Source organism: Heterodontus francisci, chromosome 13 (genome assembly GCF_036365525.1).
Source record: "Heterodontus francisci isolate sHetFra1 chromosome 13, sHetFra1.hap1, whole genome shotgun sequence".
Taxonomy (NCBI): Eukaryota; Metazoa; Chordata; class Chondrichthyes; order Heterodontiformes; family Heterodontidae; genus Heterodontus; species Heterodontus francisci.
In genome coordinates this window covers 77,871,510-77,899,387 of record NC_090383.1, presented here as the reverse complement: position 1 = coordinate 77,899,387, position 27,878 = coordinate 77,871,510, and the positions used below count along the sequence as shown (strand labels likewise).

Sequence of the window (27,878 nt, the reverse complement as noted above, 5' to 3'; positions counted from 1 at the left end):
CTAATGCTGACCACCTCCTCCAGGGACGCATCAGAATTCTGTCCACACTGTTCCAAAGAAATCTGGCATCAGGGAACAAAGCCTTATTTTAAGTGGCGCATTGCCACTTTAAATAGGCCTTGAGCGACTCGTCTGAAATTGCTCAGTGAAATGGTTGGGATGTCCATTTCCTGATGCAATCTGGTGGGATCTCATCAAGCTCGCTCAAATGATTGTCCGGCCCTCACAGTGGCGTTATGAAGTTCGCCTCGCCCGCCCAATTCCCGCTCCAAGTTAAAAACATTTTGGTGAGATGCTCCTTGACATTCTGTGCATCTCTCCTAGTCAATGATAAAGAAAATAGACAAGCTAAATATTTATCATTTTTCTCTTTGCCCTTTCCCATATCCTTGAAGAACCTGACTGGTATACTCCTTTCTTCTCTATCCTGGTTTAATTGGACAGATCACATATTCTTCAGTTAAGTATTTATAATAAGTGCAAATGCTTGTGCTTATGGAGTTTCAGCCCTCAAAACTAACAGCACAGTTGTGCGTAATGCAATGCAAAGTGCTTGGTTGCAAGTTTGAAATTCCTAGGTGTCTAATCTGCCAACGGCAATGAAAAAGAAAACCTGTTCTGGGCATGTTAAAACCAAGCCTTGCCTCGTATTTGAATGGATCTTAGACAAACAAATATGAAATGTTAAAAGATCGAAATATGTCTTGATGGCAGTGAATGAAAAATCTTTTCTTGCTGTGCTGATTAGAATTCTGGAGTGCCTCAGCAAAATGGATCTCTGTTTAAGTCAAAGTATTTGTTGTATCATGCCCTAAGTAAATGTGATGGTTATATAGTGTGTATAGATTCTTATTAGAGCTTATATTGGAACGTACTGTTACGTGGTACGTGCCAACCAATGGGCATTCTGTTAATGAGAACCCATTTCAAAAGAGAACATTTTGCAGTGTTCAGTTGGGATGAAAAAACCATACACTTTTTAAAATATGTATATTGAATCTGAAGATGCTTAAATTTCTAAGAAGGAGAGTAAACTATTTCTTAAATAGGGCAATGATGACACTATGCCAACTTAAGCATTTGCTATTGCAAATCGCGCTGGAAAATATTTGTAAGGCTTTATTGGATGGTTGAAATAGAGAATCTAGAGTTTTCTGGTTGTTGACATGCATAAAGTACGATCTTAACCCAAGGAAAGATGTGTTTTTAAGTTATTGCACAGATTTCCTGACACAGTCGTACCAATGCATCTTGGAACATTCTCTGCACTGCATGTGCTCAGACTGTGGTATGGTGGAAATTGCAGGTACAGGTGTAGTTGTTACTCTTTTCATGTAGATACGAGAAAAATATTGGCTCAAACCTAGGCATTTCAGAGAAGCTGAAACCTTTCATTTAACATGTACTGAAGGAATGCAAAATGTTATGAAAGTGCTCCATTCTTAAAATGTTTTGAGGACTTGTGTTAATGATTATGGACATTGGTTCATTTGGAAAATTGAAAAGATTCCATGGATGTGTGGTTTTTTTTTAAACAAGGGTCACTGGGAAGACACTTGAGCATTGTGTTTAAAAATAATCTTTAATGGATATCACATGCCTTAAGCTAAATAAACAACAGGAACCTGGTGGCCAGGGGAGTTGTTTACAGAGAAGTGATGTGTCAAGATTTATGGTGGTCAGGTTTTGACTTGCTGTTGGGGTGTGGACTGTTTTGATGGCAGTTGGGTTTGTAGCCTGCTGAAAGGAACACCCAGCTCATCTTTCTCCACATCTTTCAAGAACCCCGTGAGTCCATTGTGATAGTCGAAACCCCGATGCCGCATTTCTCCTGGAAAGCCTACCAGACTAATTTTCGACATCTCCGGAACAAACTGCTTCTAAAAAGATTCCAGTGACCCATCTCCATGTACCTGGATGCCAGACCAAAGGACAACAGATATCCTTCCATATATTCTCTGTTTCCTTCAAGAATTAACAAGTATTTGGCCAAAGTTTTTTTTTGTCTTTTTGTAAAGCGAATCTCTGCAGAGAAAACTTATTTATTTCTATTTTAATTGGGGTGTGTGTGTTGGGTATCTAGAAGGGAAGATCTATTTACATTCATATTTCAAACTGTGTGTTAATGGTTTGCATATTTACTGGATAAGCCTTGTTTTATAATAAACTGATAATTTTGTTGTTTCTTGAAGAAACCTGGTTGGTGTGTTTTATTCTGGGATAAAGAGTAGAGTATATGATTGACCATATTGATAACTGGGTAAGCATTTAAACATATGTTGTGACCTGTGTAGAAGTGAAACTAGAGAAAGAATGCACTCCTGCCTCGGTCGTGACAAAAGGCAATTTTATAATTAAGTTTATTTTTAAAATTTTTACTTGTATATAGTCGGCTGTCTAGGGGGAGCAAAGGAAAAAAATCTGTAAAAAAACAAAAAAATTGCAACATATTTTGTGCAAAGGTTGGTTCACCTGTTGACTGCCCATTTTGCATTTTTTTTAAATTGCATTTTTGTTTCCACTGACAACACCCAGCTTAACCTCACCATCACCTCTCTCAGCCCCTCTACTTGGCTGTAAATTGTCAGACTGCTTGTCCAACATCCAGTACTGCATGAGCAGAAATTACCTCCAGTTAAATATTAGGAAGGCTGAAGCCATTGCCTTTGGTCCCCAGCACAAACTTCACTCCCTCGCCACCGACTCCATCCCTCTCCCTAACAATTGTCTGTGGCTGAACCAAACTGTTTGCAACCTTCGTGTCATATTTGCCCCCGAGTTCAACCACTTAACCATGCCATCACTAAGACTGCTAATTTCCACCTCTGTAGTATCACCTGATTTCGCCCCTGCCTTAGCTCACCTACTGCTGAAACCTTCATCCATACATTTGTTACTCCAGACCTGACTATTCTAATACACTCCTGGCTGGCCTCCCACATTCTATCCTCTGTAAACTTGAGATCATCAAATATCCGCTGCCTGTGTCCTAACTTGCATCAAATCTCATTCATCTGTTGCCCCTGTGCTCGCTGACCTACACTGGCTCCTGCTTAAGCAACGCCTGATTTTTTAAATTTTCATCCTTGTTTTCAAATCTCTCCATAGCCTGACCCCTCCCTATCTCTGTAATCTCCTCCAGCTTTATAACCCTCCGAGATATCTGCGCTCCTCTAATTCCAGCCTCTTGAACATCCCCGATTTTAATTGCTCCACCATTGGCAGCCATGCCTTCAGCTGTTTAGGCTCTAATCTCTGGAATTCCCTCCCTAAATGTCTCCATCTCACTTTCCTCCTTTTTAAGACACTCCTTAAAATCTTCCTCTGCCCTAATATCTCCTGTGGCTTGGTGTCATATTTTGTTTTATAATGCCTTTCTGTATTGCTTTGGGATGTTTTATTACATTAAAGGTGCTTTATAAGTTTTTGTTGTCACCATTGCCACCATCATGGGCAAAGTAGCCTGACCCATCCACCACCTTGAAAGTTCACTCCCTCCACCACTGGCGCACAGTGGTTGCAGTGCGTACCATTTACAAGATGCACCTCGCCAAGGCTCCTTCAACAGCATTTTCCAAACCTGCAACCTCTCCTGCCTAGATGAACAAGGGCAGCAAGCATATGGGAACACCAACACCTGTAAGTTCCCCTCCAAGTCACACAAAATCCTGACCTGTAATATATCACCGTTTCTTCATTGCTGGGTCAACATCCTGGAATTCCCTACCTAATAGCATTGTATCTACACCACACAACTGCAGTGATTCAAGAACACAGCTCACCACCACCACCACCTACTCAAGGACAATAAGGTATGGGTAATAAATGCTGGCCTTACCAGTCATGCTCACATCCCATGAATGAATTTTTAAAAAAACTACATAAATGCAAATTGGCACATTTTTTGTGACGCCTTCTCCTGGAGACCATCTTCTATTATCTGGTTTCAGTATGTTCATAAGTTTGATCAGGACCTGATTCCCAAGTTATGCTTCCAACTTTATAAACCCAGAACTACTTTACAAAAGTGGTATAATCGCAGTCAAAAAATTCAGAAATGGTATGCGTATGATATTTTTTAACTGTGTTCTCTGAAACTGTTGACAAACAAGCTGTACTACCTGCTTTAAGATTTATCTGGATAGAGTATTTTGAGCTGTTTAACGCTTGGGTAAAGCATTGGTAGTTACAAGTCTGTCACTAGTTGTAGTTGTGGAAACAATTTGAGGTAATAAATTGAGAGCATCACTTAACATTAAAACATTTCAACTGAAGTTTTTTTAAATTTTGCATTGGTGCTAGTATGTTAAATTAGCCTTGTTCAACACTGCAGTGATGCAGCCAGGGAGAGTTAGGGAGTCAAAGGGGTGGCCGGTCTGCGTGTCACTTAATGCAGAATTTGAAGGAACCAAGTCCACTGACTAATTTGTCTCCCAATCCCAATCGTAGTTGGGGGTGCTCTAGTACCGTTGTACATTGATAATTTGTGGCTGGCAACAGCTATGATAATTGTACTGTCTCCTTCTTTATCTGGACTTTATAAAAATCTAAACATTTTTCAGATGGCAATAAATTAAGAGGAAGAATGCATCACTAAACCCACAACAAAGACTTTGATCAACTAGCGTTGTTTCCCGTTTCCTTTTATGTGTTGAGCCTGTTTAGTTGTAATCACCTGCTTTTAGTGTTTTGTTGAGTGCACAACAATGAATGCAGATCAAAATGAAAGCTTCCAGACTAGAAGCTGATAAGTGACTGGCCCTTCAACATTCTACTGACTTAAATAAAATGTTCCTTTCATACCTTCCTTGAAGTGAGTTATAAGAACACTGAACAGGAATCTTCTTGCTTGTGGGGGTAGTGAGCAGACTATGATTGCTGTTGACACATATTTACTCGTCCTTTGGTCGAGTCACACTCCCACATTTGCTTGGCCATCGATAAATGTGGTGCTAGTCTTGATCTGGAGGACCAGTGTTGATTATGAGGCCAAATGAAAGCAGAGAATTTATTGTTTACATGTCATTTTACTTTCCATACTCCTATCCATCTCTTTGCAAGAGCTAACCTGTGCAATCTACAGTAAACCAGCTAATATCACATCGTTATTCAACAGCTATTAGAGGTTTAGATATAGAGAAGAACTTATGGTAAATAATTTACTCAAGTTAACCTGCCCCGAATAGATTAAATACTCAACAGTACATTACAAGAACTTCTCAAAGTCTGAAGCGTGGTTTCGAAAGTGACTTTATAGCTTTGTGATGTGCAGCTGACATTTTTATGATAATCAGTGGTGAAAGACGTCAGTTAAGGAATGGAACACCTCTACTTTGGACACATGGAGCCTGATTTTAACCCTGTGCAAGTGGTTGAGTTTCGAATGAGTTAAAATCTCACTTCCCCTCCCTCTTTTCCCCCCCCCCCCCAACCCCACCACCACCAATGTTAGTATCAATATTAAACCTGTCTAGGTTAGATAGTGCACGGCTCAACACAAAGCTCCCTTTTGGTGTGTGCCAAAATAGTGTCTTAACTGAAACCTCAATAATGTACATACGATATTAGTGACATTTTTATTTCTCACAATGGCTGCTATTTTATGACTTCCATGATTGATATTGCCAATTTGTACTGAATTATGAGAGATGTTGGGGTGAGACAAAAAATCTTAAGTGCCCTGACATTTCATCAAACTAACTTTAGTTTGTGCATCACTCAACACAACATTACTGTACATGATTCAAAAAATGCTTGCACAACATACCCTCAGGAATTGGTGACCTTTTCTGAAAACATCAGAGTGATACTTGTTAGTAAATTATCTTATGAAAAATGTTACTTTCTACACCTGTTAGCAAGGACTTGTACATTTCTGTTGCAAGAATCTAATTGCTCTGTATTAAAATAAGTGTATTAGATGTTTGATCTGTGCCTCTAGCTTTAAATTTCTGCTTTATTTGCAAACTGTCAAGTTTTTTTCTTTCAAAAGTTGTTCTGACCAATTTCAATCTCATTGTTAACAGGAAGCCTCAAATTCTTAAATGTCACCAGGAAAGGGGTAGCTGTTTTCAGCCTCAGCAGAAAAGGAGCTGTGAGACAACAGGCAAACTGTTTGAAGGATTCAGTTCTGAAAAAGGCAGCTTTCAAGGCTAGTGAGCCATGCCTTTCAGGCTGAAACTAAGGAGGACCAGACGGTACAATGTTCTGAGCAAGAACTGCTTTGTGACACGCATTCGATTGCTGGATAACAATGTCATCGAGTGCACGCTGTCTGTGGAGAGCACAGGACAGGAATGCCTGGAGGCCGTGGCTCAGCGGTTGGAGCTGCGTGAGGTAGGCGAACCTAATATGTGAATCTGCTGAATAATAAAATGGGAAGACATAGGGTGAATGCATAACTTTGTTTTTCATGAGTAAAAAAAATCTTGGAATTACACTGATGTCTTTCAGAACTGCTGCTAAAATGTTAGCTAGCTGTCTATCAGACATAATGAATTACAATATACATTGAGTTGTTTTTGTAAGGTGATAGGCGCATTAATTTGCCAACATCAACATATTCATGTGAAGAGTTTCTGCTTCTAAGGTTGAAGCATTTGAGTGAGAGTTGGGAGAGAAACTGCACGGGTGCTTGTGAATATATTCATTAGAAATCTCAGTGTCTATATGTTCTCTTCTGCTGTTTTACTCATTTGTTCATGAATACTTTGCATGATAGAAAAGTTACCAGATCAGTAGGCTTTATTTTATCAAATTATGTAATTACTGCTAACTTCCCAGATTCAAGCGGGATGCTGATTTATTACCATCCTTAAGTGCAATTGTATTCCAGGTTGTTAAACTGTTTCACATTGAACCTAAACAACTTGCATTTCCATTTTGTTATCACTTGTAAAGAACCATCTCAAATGCCTTGCAAAGTGGTGGACAGAGTAGATACCAACCAAGAGGGATTAAGGGAGGAGTGGTTGCAAGTGAAGGGACAAAAGCAAGATTGAGAAGAAGGCTTTTTGAAAACGGAAGAAAGTGATGAGATAGAGTTGCTAAAAGAGTTTGAGTGCAGGGTCATTGTGCTTGAAGGAAAAACACCAATAGCAGAGGGAACCTTCATTATGATATAAGGTGTTTAGCAATGCATGTCAACAAAATTGACGCTATTCTTGACCCAGTTAGCTAGAGGATGTTCAGGCTCAACTCTGCCTAAATTTTGGACAGTCAGCTGTAGAGGCACTGGTCCTGGATCGATAAATTTGGCAGGGTTGGGTTAGGAGTTGGTGTATGTCTGGAAGCTGGTCCCATGCCTTTGAACTATGTCGTCTAAGCTAACATATAAATCATGAAGAGGAGGATCCATGGATTCAATTCTGGATTAATGATGTGGGCACAAAAAGAGGAAGCTTTGGAAGAGCTATAATTCCTAGGATACAACAGTTAAGGGAAGACTGATGAGAAGGTAATGCCACAGAGGTGGACTTTGCCTATCTCTTTGACCAAGCTTTTGGCCATCTGCCCTAATATCTCCTTATGCGGCTCAGTGTCAAATTTTGCTTTATAACGTGTCTGTGAAGCACCTTAGGGCAGTTTATTACATTAAAGGTGCTATATGAATACAAGTTATTGTCATCATCGTCCTCATCAACGTTGAAGACAATGGAGAGGTTAAGAAGGGTCAGCAACCCGCATCCCTTGTTAGGTAAGATGTTGTTTGTAACTGACCCGTGCAGGCTTGGTATGGAGGGCAGGGTGAAAGACTGGAGAATTTTGAACCGGGAATAATGAGAGCATAAAAGCACGTATTCTTCCAACTCGAAATGCTAATTTTCTATACTAAATCAGCTGTGCTTGCAAATTTCGAATAGGGTTTTTCTCACACGTCACTGCTTATGCTCTGTATTTGACTTTTGATTTGTGCTGTTTCTTTCCAGCAAGTAAGATTTCCTGTTTACATTGGCATTCCTACACATTCTACTCTCATGATCTGCTTTCTGAATAGCTTTTTTTAAAAAAAATCATTGCATGTTTTTATTTAAAGTTTTTCCCTCTAATGAGGAGAGATTACTTTATACAATCAGTATCTTGTGGAATTATCTGCACCAAGTGCATAGTGTCAACAGTAATGGACCTGCTAATGACAACTGTTGCATAAAAACTGTTGACTATCACCATGTTGTAATATTTTGCAGCTGTTGGTGGCTTCAGAATGATTATGATTTCCTTTTTTTTTTAAACTGTCTTTCCACATCTGTGTGATCATCATTCCATAGTCCAGTGATGGGATGTTTTACAGACATTTTGTATGGTTTCACCAACTGAAATTCAATCCGCCTAATGCAACATCCCTAACTATAGCCTCAGGATTTGATGATGTTACAATAATGCAAAATATTAAAGATGACTTGACTGATTTTGTCCATGTGTGTGTATTGAACACAGTGATATTGCTAATGTTTTTTGGTAGAACCATGATCTGCTGTAGTGAAGATGGGTTTTATCAATTTTATATATGAATAAAATTTTGTTGGAAATTAATTTCTTGTCATAAACACTTACACCCTGCAGATGTTGACTATGTGATACAATGGCCCAGATTTTGCAGTCAGTGGCAAACCGATATTGCCAGCCATTCATTACATTGCCCATAGATTTTCTGTGGGCTTCATTTTTTACTGGAACTTGCAGTGATTTTTTTTTAAAGAGATACAGCACTGAAACAGGTCCTTCGGCCCACCGAGTCTGTGCCGACCAACAACCACCCATTTGTACTAACCCTACAGTAATCCTATATTCCCTATCACCTCCCTACACTAGGGGCAATTTACAACGGCCAATTTACCTATCACCTGCTAGTCTTTGGATGTGGGAGGAAACCGGAGCACCCGGTGAAAACCCACGCAGACACAGGGAGAACTTGCAAACTCCACACAGGCAGTACCCAGAATCGAACCTGGGCCCCTGGAGCTGTGAGGCTGTGGTGCTAACCACTGCGCCACTGTACCGCCCATTTCAGCAGTGACCATTTACAGAACCATTTACAGGGGATCTGTTACCAGTACGAACAGGGCAAGCAACTGTATCTCCTGAACCAATCAGATTGATGAATCTATACTGAGGTGCATGGTTGGAACGAGGAAGTTTAAGCAAGAATAGTTAATAGTGATATAAAATGATGGAAAGAAAGGATTAAGGGAGAGGAAAACAACAGATTTTTGTAAAGTTTATATAGAATTATTAATTTTTTAAGAATCTAGCAATAATTAAAATCTGAAGGAATGAGACTCTAAACTAGTAAAAGTTACATTTCAGTGCCAGAGAGATTGTTTGGCAGAAATTCAGACTTATTTACGCTGTTAAAAATGTACTTACTCTGAAATGGATAAGTCCGAACTTTTTCTGGCAAATCTAGTGGGTAAGTACTGCAACTTTACATCCTTCATGTGTTTCAGTGCCAAGCCTCTCAGCAAGGTACTGATTTATTGAAGCTTCCGGAGAAGCAGGGCAATTCTGATGGCAACTTACGAATTTCCACATTTAATTGTGCATATGTGGATGCCAGAAGTTGCTGTCCGATTTACTCTTTAATGCCAGTAAGCGCCAATAGTCGCGCCATTATTTTTACCACCAAATCTAGGCTATTGCATTTTCTTTCAAATATTTATTTGCGTGAGATGGATCTAGAGAAGGAGACAAATGATGGTGGGTGGGATCTCCTGCTGCATGCAAATGTAACGGCGATCTGCTCACGACTTTCATGGTTCAGCTGAATGGCAGAAGAAGGATGGTTTTACACCATTCTTATCTCAACAATTGAAAAGCTGCAAAGACATGAATCTCATACATGCCATTTGTCCTCTATCACGTGAACAATTGCAGAGGGAGTGACTGAGGAGGGATCTTGGCGATCAACGGATGATGCCTCAACATGAGCAGCAGGCAGCACAAGAGGGTGAGGCTGCTCAGAATGAAGCCTTCCAGGAAAGGCATTGTCGAAGATGGGTGCTGGTGTGTCACTGCGTCCTCAAGACAAGGGGACATTACTTTCAGATGTCTGAGAGGCAATGCCAGAGAAGCATGAGGATGTGGATTGCATTGGTGACAAAAATGTGTACAATCCTTCTGCATTATCTGCAGCTGCTTGTTTTTGTTGGAAACCCCATGCTAAAGGCCTGCTACCCGAGCCGAACCCGACGGGTCCCGACAACATGTGTCGGGTTCGGCTTGGGTTGCACTTCCGGGTGCAGCATTTGGGCTTGGGTCGGGCCCGGTCGGACAGCTCTATCACAGTAAGTGACTCCACTGTTAATTTAAATTTTGAACTAGAAAGATCATTTTGTTACAGTTATTTTAAGATTGTGCAGATCAGCAAGAAAGTGAAAAACTGAAGGTAAGTTAACTGATGGTCGGGTTGGGTCGGGTCGGGTGCGGGAAAATATGGAAGGACTCGGGCCGGGTCGGGCCCGGGTCGGATGTAGTTCTGTCGGGCTCGGGTCGGGTTTTTTTTTTTTTTGCAGACCCAAGCAGGCCTTTACCCCATGCTACTTACCCTCAAGGTTACTATTGCACTCAATTTCTTTGCTACCAGGGATCAGTGGGCGACATAAGTGGCATTCGGCATTCTGTGACCCAAAGGTGCATTAAAGAGGTGACCAACGCCCTTTTTCAACATGCCAATGATTTCATCTACTTACCTGTAGAGGAGGACAACAAGGCAGTAAAGTCTGTGACCTTTAGCGTCATTGCTGGCTTCCCTAGAGTGCAAGAGATGATCGACTATGCTCATGTTTCCATTAGAGCTCCCTGGGACCAGCCTGCTGTCTTTGTTAATCGCAAAGACTTCCAATCTTTAAACGTGCAGCTGATTAATGATGACAGGAGAAGAATCATGCATGTTTCTCACGTTTCCCAGGGAGCTGTTGTGACTGCCACATTTTGAGAAACTCCCAGCTGCCAGCGGTTTTCAAGGAACCTGCCGAAGTGGATATATGGATCCTGGGTGACTAGGGTTACCCCCGCATTGTACATAGTTGATGACACCAGTACGTCATCCCCAAAACGCTGCTGAAGAGAGGTCAATGCATCCACCAGAGCTATCATTGAACACACCATTGGCATGCTGAAGATGCCATTCCGTTGCCTTGACCAATCTAGAGGGACCCTTCAGTACACGCCACAGAGGGTGTCCGGAATAATCGTCGTCTGTTGTGCCTTGCGCAGTCTTGCAATTAGATGCGGCAACTTTCTGCAGGTGGAGGAACGGGAGGAACACCAGTCCTCCTCAGATGGGGATGACTATGAAGAGGGTAAGGAGGAGGAAAATAATGACAATGATGCCATCATCAATATGAGGCTATGGAGAGACATGGAAGGGACATCAGGGTGAACCTAATTTATGCATGTACAATAAGCCACATTATCAAGGAACGTTGGGAGGAGAAACATGACAATTCCCCACAGAAATTCCCTTTTGCATGAGGTCATATTCATCTCTGCAATCTTAACGAAGCATGGTTGCACTTTCACATGATTGGCATTTGAAATCATCCATGGGCTACGATGAATGTGACTGCACACCACTGCAAGCAGCGTTAAGTTATGACCGTAGAAAACAAAGGTAAGGCATGACGGTATTGGAAAAAGTTATTAAACATCAAAGGGAAAGCAGCCATCGTTGAAGATTGAAGGCTCAAATTCCAATGAGATATAGACACTGGACATTTCCTGAGATTCTTTGCAAGCATCATTGCGTTCCTGCCATAGACCTCCAAAACCTTCCTTGTATCCATCTGTAACCAAGCAAAATATTACTGAGAGTGGATCAAGTTTTGCAAGAAATAAAAATAAATCTTTGCATTTATGAACTTCACCTGTGCCACCTACGTGCTCAAAACTGTTTCAATTTTCTTTTCCTGCCACTATGTCTAGGTGCTACCCTGCCATTAGCAGCTGAGTTGGAGGCAGTTCCTCTCAGTGCGATGTCCCATTGCTGTGGATGACCGTGGCGGGCATTCTCTGGAGGAACAGGGCTTTGATGGCTCCATCCTAATGCGGGTGTGCAGCAATGGTGCTTGAGTATCCCCCATGTGCTCACGTGCTGAAGGTAAGGGGGTCAATGTCGGCGGGGGAGAACGAGAGGTCGCTTACCCTGGGGTTGTCTTTGGAGGCCCCGGGGCAGCTGGCATGCACTCATCTTCCATCTGTGTGCACTGAGGGGAAGGTCATCCTGAGGGAGGTCCAGGTTCCTCATCCCAGTCTCACTTAGACTTTGCTGCATGGAGCGCTCAGCAACAATGATTGAGTGCAGGTCAGATCACATATGGCTTGAGTAGTCAACCAGACTCCCCACAGAGCTCCCCAGATTCTCTGCTGAGGAAGCCTGGGACATGGCAGACTTCATGGCTTGTGTGGACTCCTCCATGGCATGCGCAAAGCCACGCATGACCTCAGACATCTCCGACATATTTTCCACATGGCTTTGCTTACTTCTCGTAGCAACAAACAGATGATCATCTTGAGCAGGGGCCTGATCTTCAGCTGTCCTTCAATTGTCAGGCGACCCAGCTGGCACATGCACCCTTAGCTGCTGGGACGTGACTGCGTCTTGACTTACCAGCTTGTGACCCAGATTCTAATCTTAAACCTCCCGTGAACCGTGTGGGTGTATCCGCGGTGACGGAGGTGGAAGAAGAGGCAGGTGACAGTGCGCCCTCTGGGGCATTGGCTTCTTCCTGCTCCCCAGAGGAGGATTCTTGGGCGAGGCGGCATTCTGCTACTCGAGTAGAGACACCAACAGAGGCACTTTAAGCATGTGCTTCACATGAGTTCACACAATTTCCTTCAGTTTCCACATATGGCTGCAAAAGCAGAGATGACACTACATCCTTGTGGCTCCTGCCTCGCCATCTCCGCTCACCCTGCCTCCCTCCTCTTCAGCTGTGGTCAGCAGCCTGATGTCTGGGACCCCTCCTCCCGTCTTAGCATGCTCACGTTGGCTGTGGCTTCATTTCTCCTGCAACAGACAGTGCAGATTTAATGACATGGCAAATGATGCATCACAACCATTGAATACATGCATCAACAAAACAGGGTAGGCAGTGGCATTATCACTGAACTAGTAACCCAGAGACCCAGGGTATTGCTCTGGGGACATGGGTTCGAATCCCACCACAGCAGAAAGTGGAATTTGAATTTAATTAATAAATCTGGAATTAAAAGCTAGTCTAATAATGGCCATGAATCCATTGTCTATTGTTGTAAAAACCCATCTGGTTCACTAATGTCCTTGAGGGAAGGAAATCTGCTGTCCTTACCTGGTCTGGCCTACATGTGACTCCAGACCCACAGCAATATGGTTAACTCTTATATGCCCTCTGAAATGGCCGAGCAAGGCACTCAGTTGTACCTAACTGCTACGAAGTCAATAAAAAGGAATGAAACCGGATGGACCATCTGACATCGACCTAGGCACCGGAAACGACAACGGCAAACCCAGCCCTGTCGACCTTGCAAAGTCCTCCTTACTAACATCTGGGGGCTTGTGCCAAAGTTGGGAGAGCTGTCCCACAGACTCACGGAATCATATCTTACAATGTCTCAGACACTGCCATCACCATCCCCGGGTATGTCCTGTCCCACTGGCAGGACAGACCCATCAGAGGTGGTGGCACAGTGGTATACAGTAGGGAGGGAGTTGCCCTGGGAGTCCTCAACATCGATTCTAGACCCCATGAAGTTTCATGGCATCAGATAACCTCCGACTGATTACCACCTACCACCCTCCCTCAGCTGATGAGTCAGTACTCCTCCATGTTGAACATTCTTCTTTCTTTTGGGCCTCCTTATCTCGAGAGACAATGGATACGCACCTGGAGGTGGTCAGTGGTTTGTGAAGCAGCGCCTGGAGTGGCTATAAAGGCCAATTCTAGAGTGACAGGCTCTTCCATAGGTGCTGCAGAGAAATTTGTTTGTCGGGGCTGTTGCACAGTTGGCTCTCCCCTTGCGCCTCTGTCTTTTTTCCTGCCAACTGCGAAGTCTCTTCGACTCGCCACAATTTAGCCCTGTCTTTATGGCTGCCCGCCAGCTCTGGCGAACGCTGGCAATTGACTCCCACGACTTGTGATCAATGTCACAGGATTTCATGTCGCGTTTGCAGACGTCTTTAAAGCGGAGACATGGACGGCCGGTGGGTCTGATACCAGTGGCGAGCTCGCTGTACAATGTATCTTTGGGGATCCTGCCATCTTCCATGCGGCTCACATGGCCAAGCCATCTCAAGCAGCGCTGACTCAGTAGTGTGTACAAGCTGGGGATGTTAGCCGCTTCGAGGACTTCTGTGTTGGAGATATGGTCCTGCCACCTGATGCCAAGTATTCTCCGGAGGCAGTGAAGATGGAATGAATTGAGACATCGCTTTTGGCTCGCATACGTTGTCCAGGCCTTGCTGCCATAGAGCAAGGTACTGAGGACACAGGCCTGATACACTCGGACTTTTGTGTTCCGTGTCAGTGCGCCATTTTCCCACACTCTCTTGGCCAGTCTGGACATAGCAGTGGAAGCCTTTCCCATGCGCTTGTTGATTTCTGCATCTAGAGACAGGTTACTGGTGATAGTTGAGCCTAGGTAGGTGAACTCTTGAACCACTTCCAGAGCGTGGTCGCCAATATTGATGGATGGAGCATTTCTGACGTCCTGCCCCATGATGTTCGTTTTATTGAGGCTGATGGTTAGGCCAAATTCATTGCAGGCAGCCGCAAACCTGTCGATGAGACTCTGCAGGCACTCTTCAGTGTGAGATGTTAGAGTAGCATCGTCAGCAAAGAGGAGTTCCCTGATGAGGACTTTCCGTACTTTGGACTTCGCTCTTAGACATGACTTGGAGGAAGCAGCGAGGGTGGCAAGGGCATAAAATGAACTCTGGGTGGGGGACTTCAATGTCCATTACCAAGAGTGGCTCGGTAGCACCACTGCTGACCGAGCTGGCCGAGTCCTAAAGGACATGGGTGCTAGACTGGGTCTGTGGCAGGTGGTGAGGGAACCAACAAGATGGAAAATCATACTTGACCTCGTTCTCAGCAATATGCCTGCTGCAGATGCTTCTGTCCATGACTGTATTGGTAGGAGTGACCACCGCACAGTCCTTGTGGAGACGAAGTCCCGCCTTCACATTGAGGATACCGTCCATCGTGTTCTGCGGCACTACCACCGTGCTAAATGGGATAGATTTCGAACAGATCTAGCAATGCAAAACTGGGCATCATGAGGCGCCGTGGGCCATCAGCAGCAGCAGAATTGTACTCGGCCATAATCTGTAACCTCATGGCCCGGCATATCCCCCACTCTACCATTACCATCAAGCCAGGAGACCAACCCTGGTTCAATGAAGAGTGCAGGAGGGCATGCCAGGAGCAGCACCAGGCATACCTCAAAATGAGGTGTCAACCCAGTCAAGCTACAACACAAGACTAGCTGTGTGCCAAACTGCATAAGCAGCATGCGATAGACAGAGCTATGCGATCCCATAACCAACGGATCAGATCTAAGCTCTGCAGTCCTACCACATCCAGCCGTGAATGGCGGTGGACAATTAAACAACTAACTGGAGGATGTGGCTCCACAAATATCCCCATCCTCAATGATGGGGGAGCCCAGCACATCAGTGCGAAAGATAAGGCTGAAGCATTTGCAACAATCTTCAGCCAGAAGTGCCGAGTTGATGATCCATCTCGGCCTCCTCCTGAAGTCCCCAGCATCACAGATGCCAGACTTCAGCCAATTCGATTCACTCCGCGTGATATCAAGAAACGACTGAAGGCACTGGATACTGCAAAAGCTTTGGACCCTGACAATATTCCGGCAATACTACTGAAGACCTGTGCTCCAGAACTTGCCGCGCCCCTAGCCGAGCTGTTCCAGTACAGCTACAACACTGGCATCTACCCTGCAATGTGGAAAATTGCCCAGGTATGTCCTGTACACAAAAAGCAGGACAGGTCCAACCCGGCCAATTACCGCCCCATCAGCCTACTCTCAATCATCAGTAAAGTGATGGAAGGTGTCATCAACAGTGCCATCAAGCGGCACTTGCTTCGCTATAACCTGCTCCGTGACGCTCAGTTTGGGTTCTGCCAGGGCCACTCAGCTGCTCACCTCATTACAGCCTTGGTTCAAACATGGACAAAAGAGCTGAACTCAAGAGGTGAGGTGAGAGTGACTGCCCTTGACATCAAGGCAGCATTTGACCGAGTATGACATCAAGGAGCCCTAGCAAAACTGAGGTCAATGGGAATCGGGGAAAACTCTCCGCTGGTTGGAGTCATACCTGGCGCAAAGGAAGATGGTTGCGGTTGTTGGAGGTCAATCATCTGAGCTCCAGGACATCACTGCAGGAGTTCCTCAAGGTAGTGTCCTAGGCCCAACCATCTTCAGCTGCTTCATCAATGACCTTCCTTCAATCATAAGGTCAGAAGTGGGGATGTTCGCGGATGATTGCACAATGTTCAGCACCATTCGTGACTCCTCAGATACTGCAGCAGTCCATGTGAAAATGCAGCAAGACTTGGACAATATCCAGGCTTGGGCTGATAAGTGGCAAGTAACATTCGTGCCACACAAGTGCCAGGCAATGACCATCTCCAACAAGAGAGAATCTAACCATCTCCCCTTGACATTCAATGGCATTACCATAGCTGAATCCCTCACTGTCAACATCCTAGGGGCTACCATTGACCAGAAACTGAACTGGAGTATCCGTGTAAATACTGTGGCTACAAGAGCAGGTCAGAGGCTAGGAATCCTGAGGTGAGTAACTCACCTCCTGACTCTCCAAAGCCTGTCCACCATCTACAAGGCACAAGTCAGGAGTGTGATGGAATACTCTCCACTTGCCTGGATGGGTGCAGCTCCAACAACACTCAAGAAGCTTGACACCATCCAGGACAAAGCGGCCCGCTTGATTGGCACCCCATCTACAAACATTCACTCCCTCCACCACCGACGCACAGTGGCAGCAGAGTGTACCATCTACAAGATGCACTGCAGCAATGTACCATGGCTCCTTCGACAGCACCTTCCAAACCCGTGACCTCTACCAACTAGAAGGACAAGGGCAGCAAATGCATGGGAACACCACCACCTGCAAGTTCCCCTCCAAGTCACACACCATCCTGACTTGGAACTATATCGCCGTTCCTTCACTGTCGCTGGGTCAAAATCCTGGAACTCCCTTCCTAACAGAACTGTGGGTGTACCTACCCCAAATGGACTGCAGCGGTTCAAGAAGGCAGCTCACCACCACCTTCTCAAGGGCCATTTGGGATGGGCAATAAATGCTGACCTGGTCAGTGACACCCACATCCTTGACTGAATTTGAAAAAAAAAATCACCCAATCTGCATTGTCCTTTGCATGACGCATCCAATCACATAACGATGCCAATCTTCATTTAGTAAATGGCAAAAAGGCTGCTCACTCATTCGTCTGCATTCCTTGCGTACCCTCTGCCTTCAAGACACAGAGCCATGGAAGAAATCAATGGGGCAGCCTCGCCAGGACCACTTCCCCTCACTGATCTGAGCAAGTCATTGATTCACTTGCAGCACTGCATCCATGTTGTTCAAGTTATCCCGTGGTGTGAGACCTCCTTTGCTACCTCCATCCAGGCCGCCTTAGTGAGGCGGGAATGTCTTCGGACTCCATTTGCAGGGAAGAGGACTTCCCGCCTTTCCCTGACAGCCTGGAGGAGAAGCTGCAGGGAGGCATCACTGAATCGTGTGGCAGGATGCTGCCTGCTGGCTGTAATGTCGTTCACTTTGGCTGTCAGGAAAATAAGTGATATGAAGTTGCCTGCCAGGGTTTATTTTATTTTATTTTATTTTATTTTATTTAGTGATACAGCACTGAAACAGGCCCTTCGGCCCACCGAGTCTGTGCCGACCAACAACCACCCATTTTTTTGTACTAATCCTACATTAATCCCATATTCCCTACCACCTACGTACACTAGGGGCAATTTACAATGGCCAATTTCCCCATCAACCTGCAAGTTATTTGGCTGTGGGAGGAAACCGGAGCACCTGGCGGAAACCCACACGGTCACAGGGAGAACTTACAAACTCCGCACAGGCAGTACCCAGAACTGAACCCGGGTCGCTGGAGCTGTGAGGCTACGGTGCTAACCACTGTGTCGCCCAAAGGCTGGAGAGGAACTTGCAGTGGGAGGGGGAGGATCCAGTCATCATGGTCTATGGAGGTACCAATGACATAGGCAGGACAAGGAAGGAGGTTCTGCACAGTCAGCATGAGGAGCTCTGTACCAAAGTAAGAAGCAGAACAACAAAGGTGATAATCTCTGGATTATTACCTGAGCTACATGCAAATTGGCATAGGGCAAATAAGATTAGAGAAATTAATGCGTGGCTCAAAGACTGATATGGTAGAAGTGGGTTCTGGTTCATGGGGCACTGGCACCAGTACTGGGGAAAGTGGGGGCTGTACCGTTGGGAAGGTCTACACTTGAACTGTGCTGGGGCTGGTGTTCTAGCAAGCCACATAACTAGCGAAGTAAAGAGGGTTTTAAATTAAATAGTGGGGGTAAAGGATCAAATTTGGGACGATGTGGTAGAGACAAGGCAAGAGAGAAAGGTATTAATATGGGAAATGATAAACAGAATGTGATAGGAAGGCATGGAGAGTATAACTCTAAGACTAAATTAGCAATCAAGGCTAGATGTTACAAAAATAATAAAAGAACAAAACTAAAGGCTCAGTATCTGAATCATGTAGCATTCGAAACAAAACAGATGAACTGCGCGCAAATAGAAATAAATAAGTATGATCTGAAAGCCTTTACAGAGACATGGCTGCAGGACGACATAGATTGGGACCTGAATATTGAAGGGTACATGGCATTTAGGAAGGACAGGGAGCTAGGAAATGATGAAGGGGTAGCTCTGTTAATTAATGATGGTATTAACACAATAGAGAGGGATGTCCTAAGTTCAGGAAACCAGGATATAGAAGCGGTTTGGGTCGCGATGAGAAATGATCAAGGCAAGAGATCGTTTGTGGGAGTTTTGTACAGGCCCCCTAACATTAACCACACTGTCGGACAGAGTATAAAGGAAGAAATAACAGGAGCTTGTCAGAAAGGTATGGCGATAATCATGGGGGATTTTAAACTACATGTAGACTGGAAAAATAGGTTGGGCAAAGGTAGCCTCAATGAGGGGCTCATATAATGTTTTTGGGATAGTTTCTTAGAGCAGCATGTTCTGGAGCCACGAGATAGGATTAATTGATGGCGTCATGGTGAAGGTGCCTCGAGGTAGCAGCGACCATAATATGATTGAATTTTACATTCAGTTTCAGGGAGAGAAGACTGGGTCCAAGACTAGTCATCTTCATCTTTGGCCTCCTTGTCTTGCGAGACAATAGGTAAGCGCCTGGAGGTGGTCAGTGGTTTGTGAATCAGCGCCTGGAGTGGCTATAAAGGCCAATTCTAGAGTGACAGACTCTTCCACAGGTGCTGCAGATGAAATTGGCTGTCGGAGCTGTTACACAGTTGGCTCTACCCTTGCGCTTCTGTCTTTTTTCCTGCCAACTGCCATGTCTCTTCGACTCGCCACTCTTTTGCCCCGCTTTTAACCCCAAGACTAGTATTTTAAACTTAAATAAGGGCAATTATGAGGGCATGAAAGCAGAGCTAGCTAAAGTGAACTGGCAAATTAGGTTCAGGGATTGGTCATTAGAGATGCAGTGGCAGACTTTTAAGGGGATATTTCAGAATGCACAATAGCTACATTCCAACAAGAAAGAAAAATTCCAAGGGGAGGACCCACTATCAGTGGTTAACTAAAAAAAAAGTTAAAGGTAGTATCAGACTTGAAGAAAAAGCATATAATTGCACAAAGATGGGTGGCAGGTCAGATGATTGGACAGAATCTAAAGAACAGCAAAGAATGACTAAAAGATTGATGAGGAGGGAGAAGTTAGAGTACAAGAGAAAGCTAGCAAGAAATATAAAAACAAATACGAAGAATTTCTATAGATATGTTAAAAAGAGTTAACGAAGTGAGTGTTGGTCCTAATTGAAAGTGAGTCTGGGGAATTAATAAGGGAAAATAATGAGACGGCAGATGAAGTGAACAGATATTTTGCATCGGTCTTCACTATAGAGGATACAAGTAACATCCCAGAAATAGCTGTAAATCAGGAAATGGAAGGGAGGGAGGAACTCCCAAAAATTACAATCACCAGGAAAGTGGTACTGAGCAAATAGTTGGAACTGCGGGCTGTTAAGTCCCCGGGTCCTGATGGACTTCATCCTAGGGTCCCAAAAGAAGTGGCTAGTGAGATAGTTAGTTGATAGCCAGTTCTGATGAAAGGTCACTGACCTGAAGCGTTAACTCTGCTTCTCTCTCCACAGAGGCTGCCAGACCTACTGCATATTTCCAGCACATCCTGTTTTTACTTCAGATTTCCAGCATCTGCAGTATTTTGCTTTTATTTTAAGTTAGTTGATGTGTTGGTTTTAATTTTCCAAAATTCCCTAGATTCAGGCAAAGTTCCATTAGATTGGAAAATAGTCAATGTAACTCCTTTATTCAAAAAGGGAGGGAAACAGAAAGCAGAAAAGTACAGGCCATTTAGCTTAACCTCTGTCTTAGGGAAAATGTTAGCTATTATTAAAGATGTTATAGAAGGGCACTTCGAAAAATTCAAGGTAATTGGGCAGAGTCAAAATGGTTTTGTAAAAGGGAAATCATGTTTAATCAATTTATTGGAGTTCTTTGAAGAAGTAACATGTGCTGTGGATAAAGGGGAACCAGTGGATGTACTGTACTTAGATTTCCAAAAGGCATTTGATAAGGTGCCACATCAAAGGTTATTGCAGAAAATAAAAGCTCATGGTGTAGGGGGTTACATATTGGCATGGATAGAAGATTGACTAGCTAACAGGAAACAGAGAGTAGGCATAAATGGGTCATTTTCTGGTTGGCAAGCTGTCATGAGCGCTGCAGGAATCAGTGCTGGGACCTCAACTTTTTACAATTTATATATAATTATTTATTTAAATGACGTGGATGAAGGGACCAGAGGTATGATTGCTAAATTTGCTGATGACAAAGATAGGTAGGAAAGTAAGTTGTGAAGAGGACATAAGGAGGCTACAAAAGGATATTAATTGATTAAGTGAGTGGGCAAAGATCTGGCAAATGGAGTATAATGTGGGAAAATGTGAAATTGTCCATTTTAGCAGGAAGAATGAAAAAGCATTTTATCTAAATGGTGAGAGATTGCAGAGCTCTGAGATGTAGAGGGATCTGGGTGTCCGAGTGCATGAATTGCAAAAGGTTAGTATGCAGGTACAGCAAGTAATTAGGAAAGTTAATAGAATGTTAAAGTTTATTGCGAGGGGAATTGAATGCAAAAATAGGGAGGTTATGCTTCAGTTATACAGGGCATTGGTGAGACCCCATCTGGAGTACTGTGTACAGCATGGCCTGCTTATTTAAGGAAGGATGTAAATGTATTGGAAGCAGTTCAGAGAAGGTTTACTAGACTAATACCTAGAATGGGCGGGTTGTCTTATGAGGAAAGGTTGGACACGCTAGGCTTGTATCTGCTGAGGTTTAGAAGAGTAAGAGGCGACTTGATTGAAACAGAAAAGATCCTGAGGGATCTTGACAGGGTGGATGTGGAGAATCTAGAATGAGGGGTCACTATTTAAAAATAAGGAGTTTCCCATTTAAGACATAGATGAGGAGAAACTTTTTCTCTGAGGGTGTTAAGTCTTTGGAACACTCTTCCTCAAAAGGCGATGGAAGCAGAGTCTTTGAATATATTTAAGGCAGAGGTAGATAGATTCTTGATAAGCAAGGAGGTGAAAGGTTAGCGGGGGTAGGCGGGAATGTGGAGATAAGGTTACAGTTAGATCAGCCATGATAATGAATGGTGGAGTAGGCTCGAGGGGCCAAGTGACCTACTCCTCCTAATTCGTATGTTCTTACGTAAGTTGGTGTTGAGTTTCACAAAATAAGGGAGGCAAAAACATTTTGATTTAAGTAAAAAAGAAGGAAGGCTGCTACTCCTTGTGGCTGTAAACACAGAATGTTTCTTATCTCTGACGATCATGGTACTTGGTGCAGTGATGGCAGGTTCCACCAGTGAATGGCCGCCCCCACCGCATGATCCCACATGTTCCCCATGCCTATTGCTGCATGGCTAATTTAAATACAAAATTGCGTTGGAAATGGGATTGGTGACGGGAGCAGAAGTTATGACAACTTCTGGTGCTGCCGTTTGGGAACGCCTTGGCAGTTATAAGATTGCACCGCTGAATTCCTAAACCCAAGTAAGTATCTAGGTTTCAGAAGGGTTAAAGTACGTGTCAGGTTACACAGTACCTGATAGCCTATTTATATGCTATGCATGGTTGCTTTTCAAATGCCGTATAGCCCCACATGACATAAGCCCCAGGGAGGCAGTGGGGGACAGTGGCCAGGAAAATAGTGGGAGCTGTGTTGGGACAACTCCCCAATGCATTCCTGCTGCTGGAAACGTTTCCTGTGAGCAGCTGATATTTGGATCGGCTGCCCATTCAACAGAGGTGGGCAACCAATTGAAATAATCAAGGCGCCAAGTAGGGGCGATTATTCAAGCGTGCCGGCATTCTGGCACCGGTGAAGCAGCCCCCCTGCCGCGAGGGGAGGCAGCCACCTCAAAGGAGGTGGCCTCCCTGCAGCAGGCTCAGGTCCATCACAGCCGGAGGCTCTATCCTCTAAAGAGGGGCTGCCGGCAACAAAGGTGCCCAAACACTGCCGCCAGATGGGTTTCTGCCGCCGATCGGAGGGGGCCTACTGGTTTGGCCCCTCTGAGACTTACTTTCAAACCTACATGTGCCCCCCCCCCCACCCCTAAGGCACCCCCATTTTGAGTCACCCTTGCATTCTTCCAGCTGCCTCAGCGCACCCACCTCTCCCAATGTGATTGGGCTGGCAGCATTAGGCACCCACCTGTCCTCTTTAATTGGACGTCGAGCTATGAGACGGCTAATTAGGAGGTCGCCTTCAGGAAAATAACTCCCTCATTCTGGCTCCCAGAAAGTGTGGGCTCAGGACCTCCATTTGGTCTCGACGTTGGGGTCTTGAAGCCTGTGGGAAAATCTTGTCAAATGAATTCAGTAATGCTACTGAATAATTTCCATTGATTTTTTTTTTTGTACTCCGGTGTCAAGCTGTCCAAAAACCAGTGCAATGAAGAGTGCCAAATATAGTTTTTGTTCCCAAGATGCTATCCTGCAACAGCAACACAAAAGCAAAATAACTCAGATGCTGGAAATTAGAAACAAAAACAGAATATGCTGGAAATACTCAGCAGGTCAGGCAGCATCTGTGGAGATAACAAGAGAGTTGGCAATTCAGGTCTTTGGGACCTTTCATCAGAAGACTATCCTGCTATTTGTAAATATGGTATTTTATATTTTCTTTCCTCTTCCATTGTCACTGTGTGCTGCTCTCCCCAGTTACACTTGGAAGGGCTAGATGATCGGGGCCAGAGTCGCTGCTGCTATCATTCTGTGATCAACCAACAGTGGTCAGGATTCAAGAAGGATGATTGTGTCTGTGGAGATTTTTCTTCTCTCTTCCTCTCTTCATGCAACCCAGAGTGCATTGTCCCTGCATGGTACTCTATCCAGCTTCAAAGCAGAGTGCTAAAAGAGGAAGTCAAACTGACTGATACCCCTTAGGGGTGGAATTTCCAGTGGGGAAGTAATTCAGAAGCTACAGTTGAAATTATGCTATTCGTGTGCCTATTTGTCAGTATCAATTTACTCTTAAATTTCCTGCCAATCCTATTAGCATACACCAGAACGAAACATAAACAATAAACAGGCATAAACAATCGAAGCTTGAGGAAAGCTTTGAGGTCACACCATATGTTCCTTTCTAAGTAGAAAAATTAAAGTTTTAAGTCATCCAGCCATCATTCATGCATAATAGGCATAGCATGTTTAAGAACATGCAATCATTGAAGCTTGTAAGTTTTTCATGTGATTCATACTGAAGGGCGGCACAGTGGCGCAGTGGTTAGCACCGCAGCCTCACAGCTCCAGCGACCCGGGTTCAATTCCGGGTACTGCCCGTGTGGAGTTTGCAAGTTCTCCCTGTGTCTGCGTGGGTTTCCTCCCACATGCCAAAGACTTGCAGGTTGATAGGTAAATTGGCCATTAGAAATTGATCCTAGTATAGGTAGGTGGTAGGGAAAATATAGTGACAGGTGGGGATGTGGTAGGAATATGGAATTAGTGTAGGATTAGTATAAACGGGTGGTTGATGGTCGGCACAGACTCGGTGGGCCGAAGGGCCTGTTTCAGTGCTGTATCTCTAAAACTAAAACATAAAAATGCATTCAAATAGAAAATACAGTGCAGGTCTCAGTGAGAATTAAATTTTTAAAAAAGTGCTTGAAATTAATTCACCATGTGACAATGGAAGAATTACTTTGTTTTCTGCTGTGCCTAAAATTCTGAAGATAATTCTACATTTCCTGTTGAACCAACACAGTTGCAGGAAGTTCTCAAGTACGGCTCTTAGCATGGGGGTGAAGCTATTATGCTGAACTGTGTTCAGGCATCGATGGCCGTAAATGATCGGAAAATTTGAGTGTGGTGTAATTGCACGTGTGATGCACTTCTGCCCGGAATTTGATTGCTCTTTTACACCGAATATTTCCTTTAACCACCACCCCGCACCTCAACACTCACCAATTATGTGTGTCTCTGGATGCAAATCATAGTCATTTCTATCCTTTAATTGTTAAACATCTTAAGCCACAAGACCTACATTGTTTGGTGTTTCCTCACTGTTACTGTAAGATGGAACATAATTGCTAAATGAAAAAGGCTATGGGTAACAAAAACAAGAAATGCTGGAATCACTCAGCAGGCCTGGCAGCATCTGTGGAAAGAGAAGCAGAGTTAACGTTTCGGGTCAGTGACCCTTCTTCGGAAAGGCTATGGGTAATCTAGTTTGCCTTCTACCATTCTGGTTGCCACATGATACAACAATAATGGTTGGTAATTATTGGTGCTAAACTCTCCCACAGTTGTTGCACTATAGTCGAGGACCACATCAGTAGCTTTTTTGCCCAGGGACCATTTGTGTTCTTTGTATGAAATGTGCAGTCATATATTTCTACCTGTATCTTTTAAAGTACATTAAATGCTAAATGTTAGGCCTTCTCTTTAATATGGCAGGGCCCTGGGGAGTGTTGTTGAGCAGAGACACCTTGGGGTGCAAGTACATAGTTCCCTGAAAGTGGCAACACAGGTAGACAGGGTGGTGAAGAAGGCTATGGCATGCTTGCCTTCATTGGCCGAGGCATTGAGTACAAGAGTTGGGACATCATGTTACAGTTGTACATGATGTTGGTTAGGCTGCATTTGGAGTACTGTGTGCAGTTCTGGTCGTCGCACTACAGGAAAGATGTGATTAAGCTAGAGAGGGTGCAGAAAAGATTCACAAGGGTGTTGTCTAGTTTGGAGGGCTTGAGGTATAAAGAGAGATTGGATAGGCTGGGTCTGTTTTCCCTGGAGCGAAAGAGGCTGAGAGGGGACATGATAGAGGTATATAAAATTATGAGAGGCATAGATAGGGTAGATAGCCAGAGTCTGTTTCCCATGGTAGGGGTGAGTAAAACTAGAGGGCATAGATTTAAGGTGAGAGGGAGGAGGTTTAAAGGGGAGCAAAGGGGTAAATTTTTCACACAAAGAATAGTGGGTATCTGGAATGAGCTGCCTGAGGAGGTGGTGGAGGCAGGAACAGTAGCGACATTTAAGAGGCATCTGGACAGGTACTTGAATGAGCAAGGCATAGAGGGATATGGAATTAATGCAGGCAGATGGGATTCGTATAGATAGGCATTATGGTCGGCATGGACGCGGTGGGCCGAAGGGCCTGTTTCTATGCTGTATGACTCTATATGTTGGCTCATAGGCTTTATCCATAGAAGTGAAATCCAGTACAAGTTCCAAAAATCTTTCACTGCCAGCAATTATTAGTGACAATTTTACAAGTGAACTATTTTTGATACTATTCTCTTTGGTTTAGATAACATACCATCTTTTGTAAAACATGCAGGGAAAAAATTACACTTGGGTTGATCTGCTGTATACTCCATTGAAATAACTAGTTTGGTGAGTTTACTGTATTTGAAGAAGTAGCCGAGTCGATCCTAAGAATGGTGGGAGTTTCCAGTATTTTAATTGAGAGCGAATTGTTTATGATCCCATTTGTATGGCGTATCTGTTTAACAGGTGAAAAATGACATCAAAACTCCATATCCAATTTCTGCCCCCTCTTTCTCCCCCATCCACCCACTTCTACTGACAAGCCAAAAGAATACCTCCGGTATCCAGTAGTAATTATTAGGCAATTGATGGTGTCAGATGATAGTCATAAGCAGCAAGATGGATTTATGACTATTATTTGAGCCGCATGATGCAATTAATACTCAGATTACCACCATGTATTTTAAGTCAATTTAAAAATGCAGACTTTGAAATTGGTGGGCTAATTTTAATTGGGTTCACTCTTCTGCCAATGGTTGATGGTGGTGGCCAGTCACTCCACACAGTTGATGCACGATGGTATCGTTATGAAAAATTTGAGTTAGGAGATATGCAGCTATAAACTCACAGTGATTCATTCACAGTGATTGCTAAGAGATAACATTAGCAGCATGTAATTTCATCTATGTCAGGAACTATTTCCAGCCTATAAACGTTTGAGTTTCTCTACATGTTCCCCAAAGGAGTTTGTGAACATTTTCTTCATCAGTTGCTTATTTGTTGAGCAAACATTTGCATTGATTCTTGCCATGGGCCCTTAGAGTTTAGCTGAATAGGCGATCCAGTTTCAGATTAATAGTTTTTTTTTTGCAATGATTAAGCTGAAGTAATCATTCTGTTTAGCTGTTTTTTCCTTCATCTAATTCCATCTTGTGGCATTTGAGCTATTTGCTTTGGGCCGGCTTTCTTCAGGCAAGAGAGAAAGTGATCAGACGAGACCCCATTGTCATTGCCGGTGCAGTTCTGTTATAGGCACTACTCGCTGGGGTGTATATACTGTGGAGATTGATAGATTGACAAGTTCTCCTCTGAGAAATGACAAAGCACTTATATAATTCTCTTTATTGCCAGATTGGTGATGTCGGTCACTTGTAGACTTCATAATTTAATGCTACTGTTGTAATAAGAGTTTGCTTAACCTTACTTCAACAGTATACGTGATATTTTTTCCATTAGTTAGTTTAATTTGAGTTTATGTCATGTATATTTTATGCCAGTGTAACATAGTACAACTCAGTACAGCTAAACGCAGTCCATCCCGATTTAGTGTTAAATTTACTGCTGACTGTAAGAAACAATTGTTAACCAAACACAGCGAAAGAATCAAATATTAGAATACTAGGTTATACACCATTAGAAGTAATTATGTGTTTTTAAAACACTTGCATTGTTAAGATTTTCATTCTCAACTTGGTCCTTATGAAAGGATACTGCCCTTCTAGCTTTGTTAAGTAGCTTGATCAATGAGGAAGATTAATGCTCTCTCTGGAGAAGACCTTGGCTACAATAGCTCTACCATTCTGACCAAGGGGAATAGTATGGATACAATGAGTAATTTTTGGAGAAGAGGTGAAAATTGAAAGTGGCGGGAAGCCACTGCAAACAATCATGAGAGTGATTGAAAAGTTGCCACTTTAAAAACTTTGATCCCTAATCACCGAGGCGTTTAATGAACTTGCTGTGATGTTTATCAAAAGCAACATGCATTCTGTAAAAGGAAAGATTACCAAAGGGATTCTGTCAGTATAAAATGG

General features: G+C 43.6%; 1 protein-coding gene across 3 annotated transcripts in view; it reads left to right on the top strand.

Moving 5' to 3' along the window:
* The window catches only part of LOC137376446 (tyrosine-protein phosphatase non-receptor type 14-like), a 268,323-nt gene that overhangs the window by 89,527 nt on the left and 150,918 nt on the right, over positions 1-27,878 (top strand). For all 3 annotated transcript variants that reach the window (XM_068045035.1, XM_068045032.1, XM_068045034.1), the window contains one exon: positions 6,027-6,336. In XM_068045035.1, coding sequence (XP_067901136.1) covers positions 6,163-6,336 — 174 coding nt within the window. In that variant the 5' untranslated portion in view covers positions 6,027-6,162. The remainder of the gene's footprint in view (positions 1-6,026; positions 6,337-27,878) is intronic.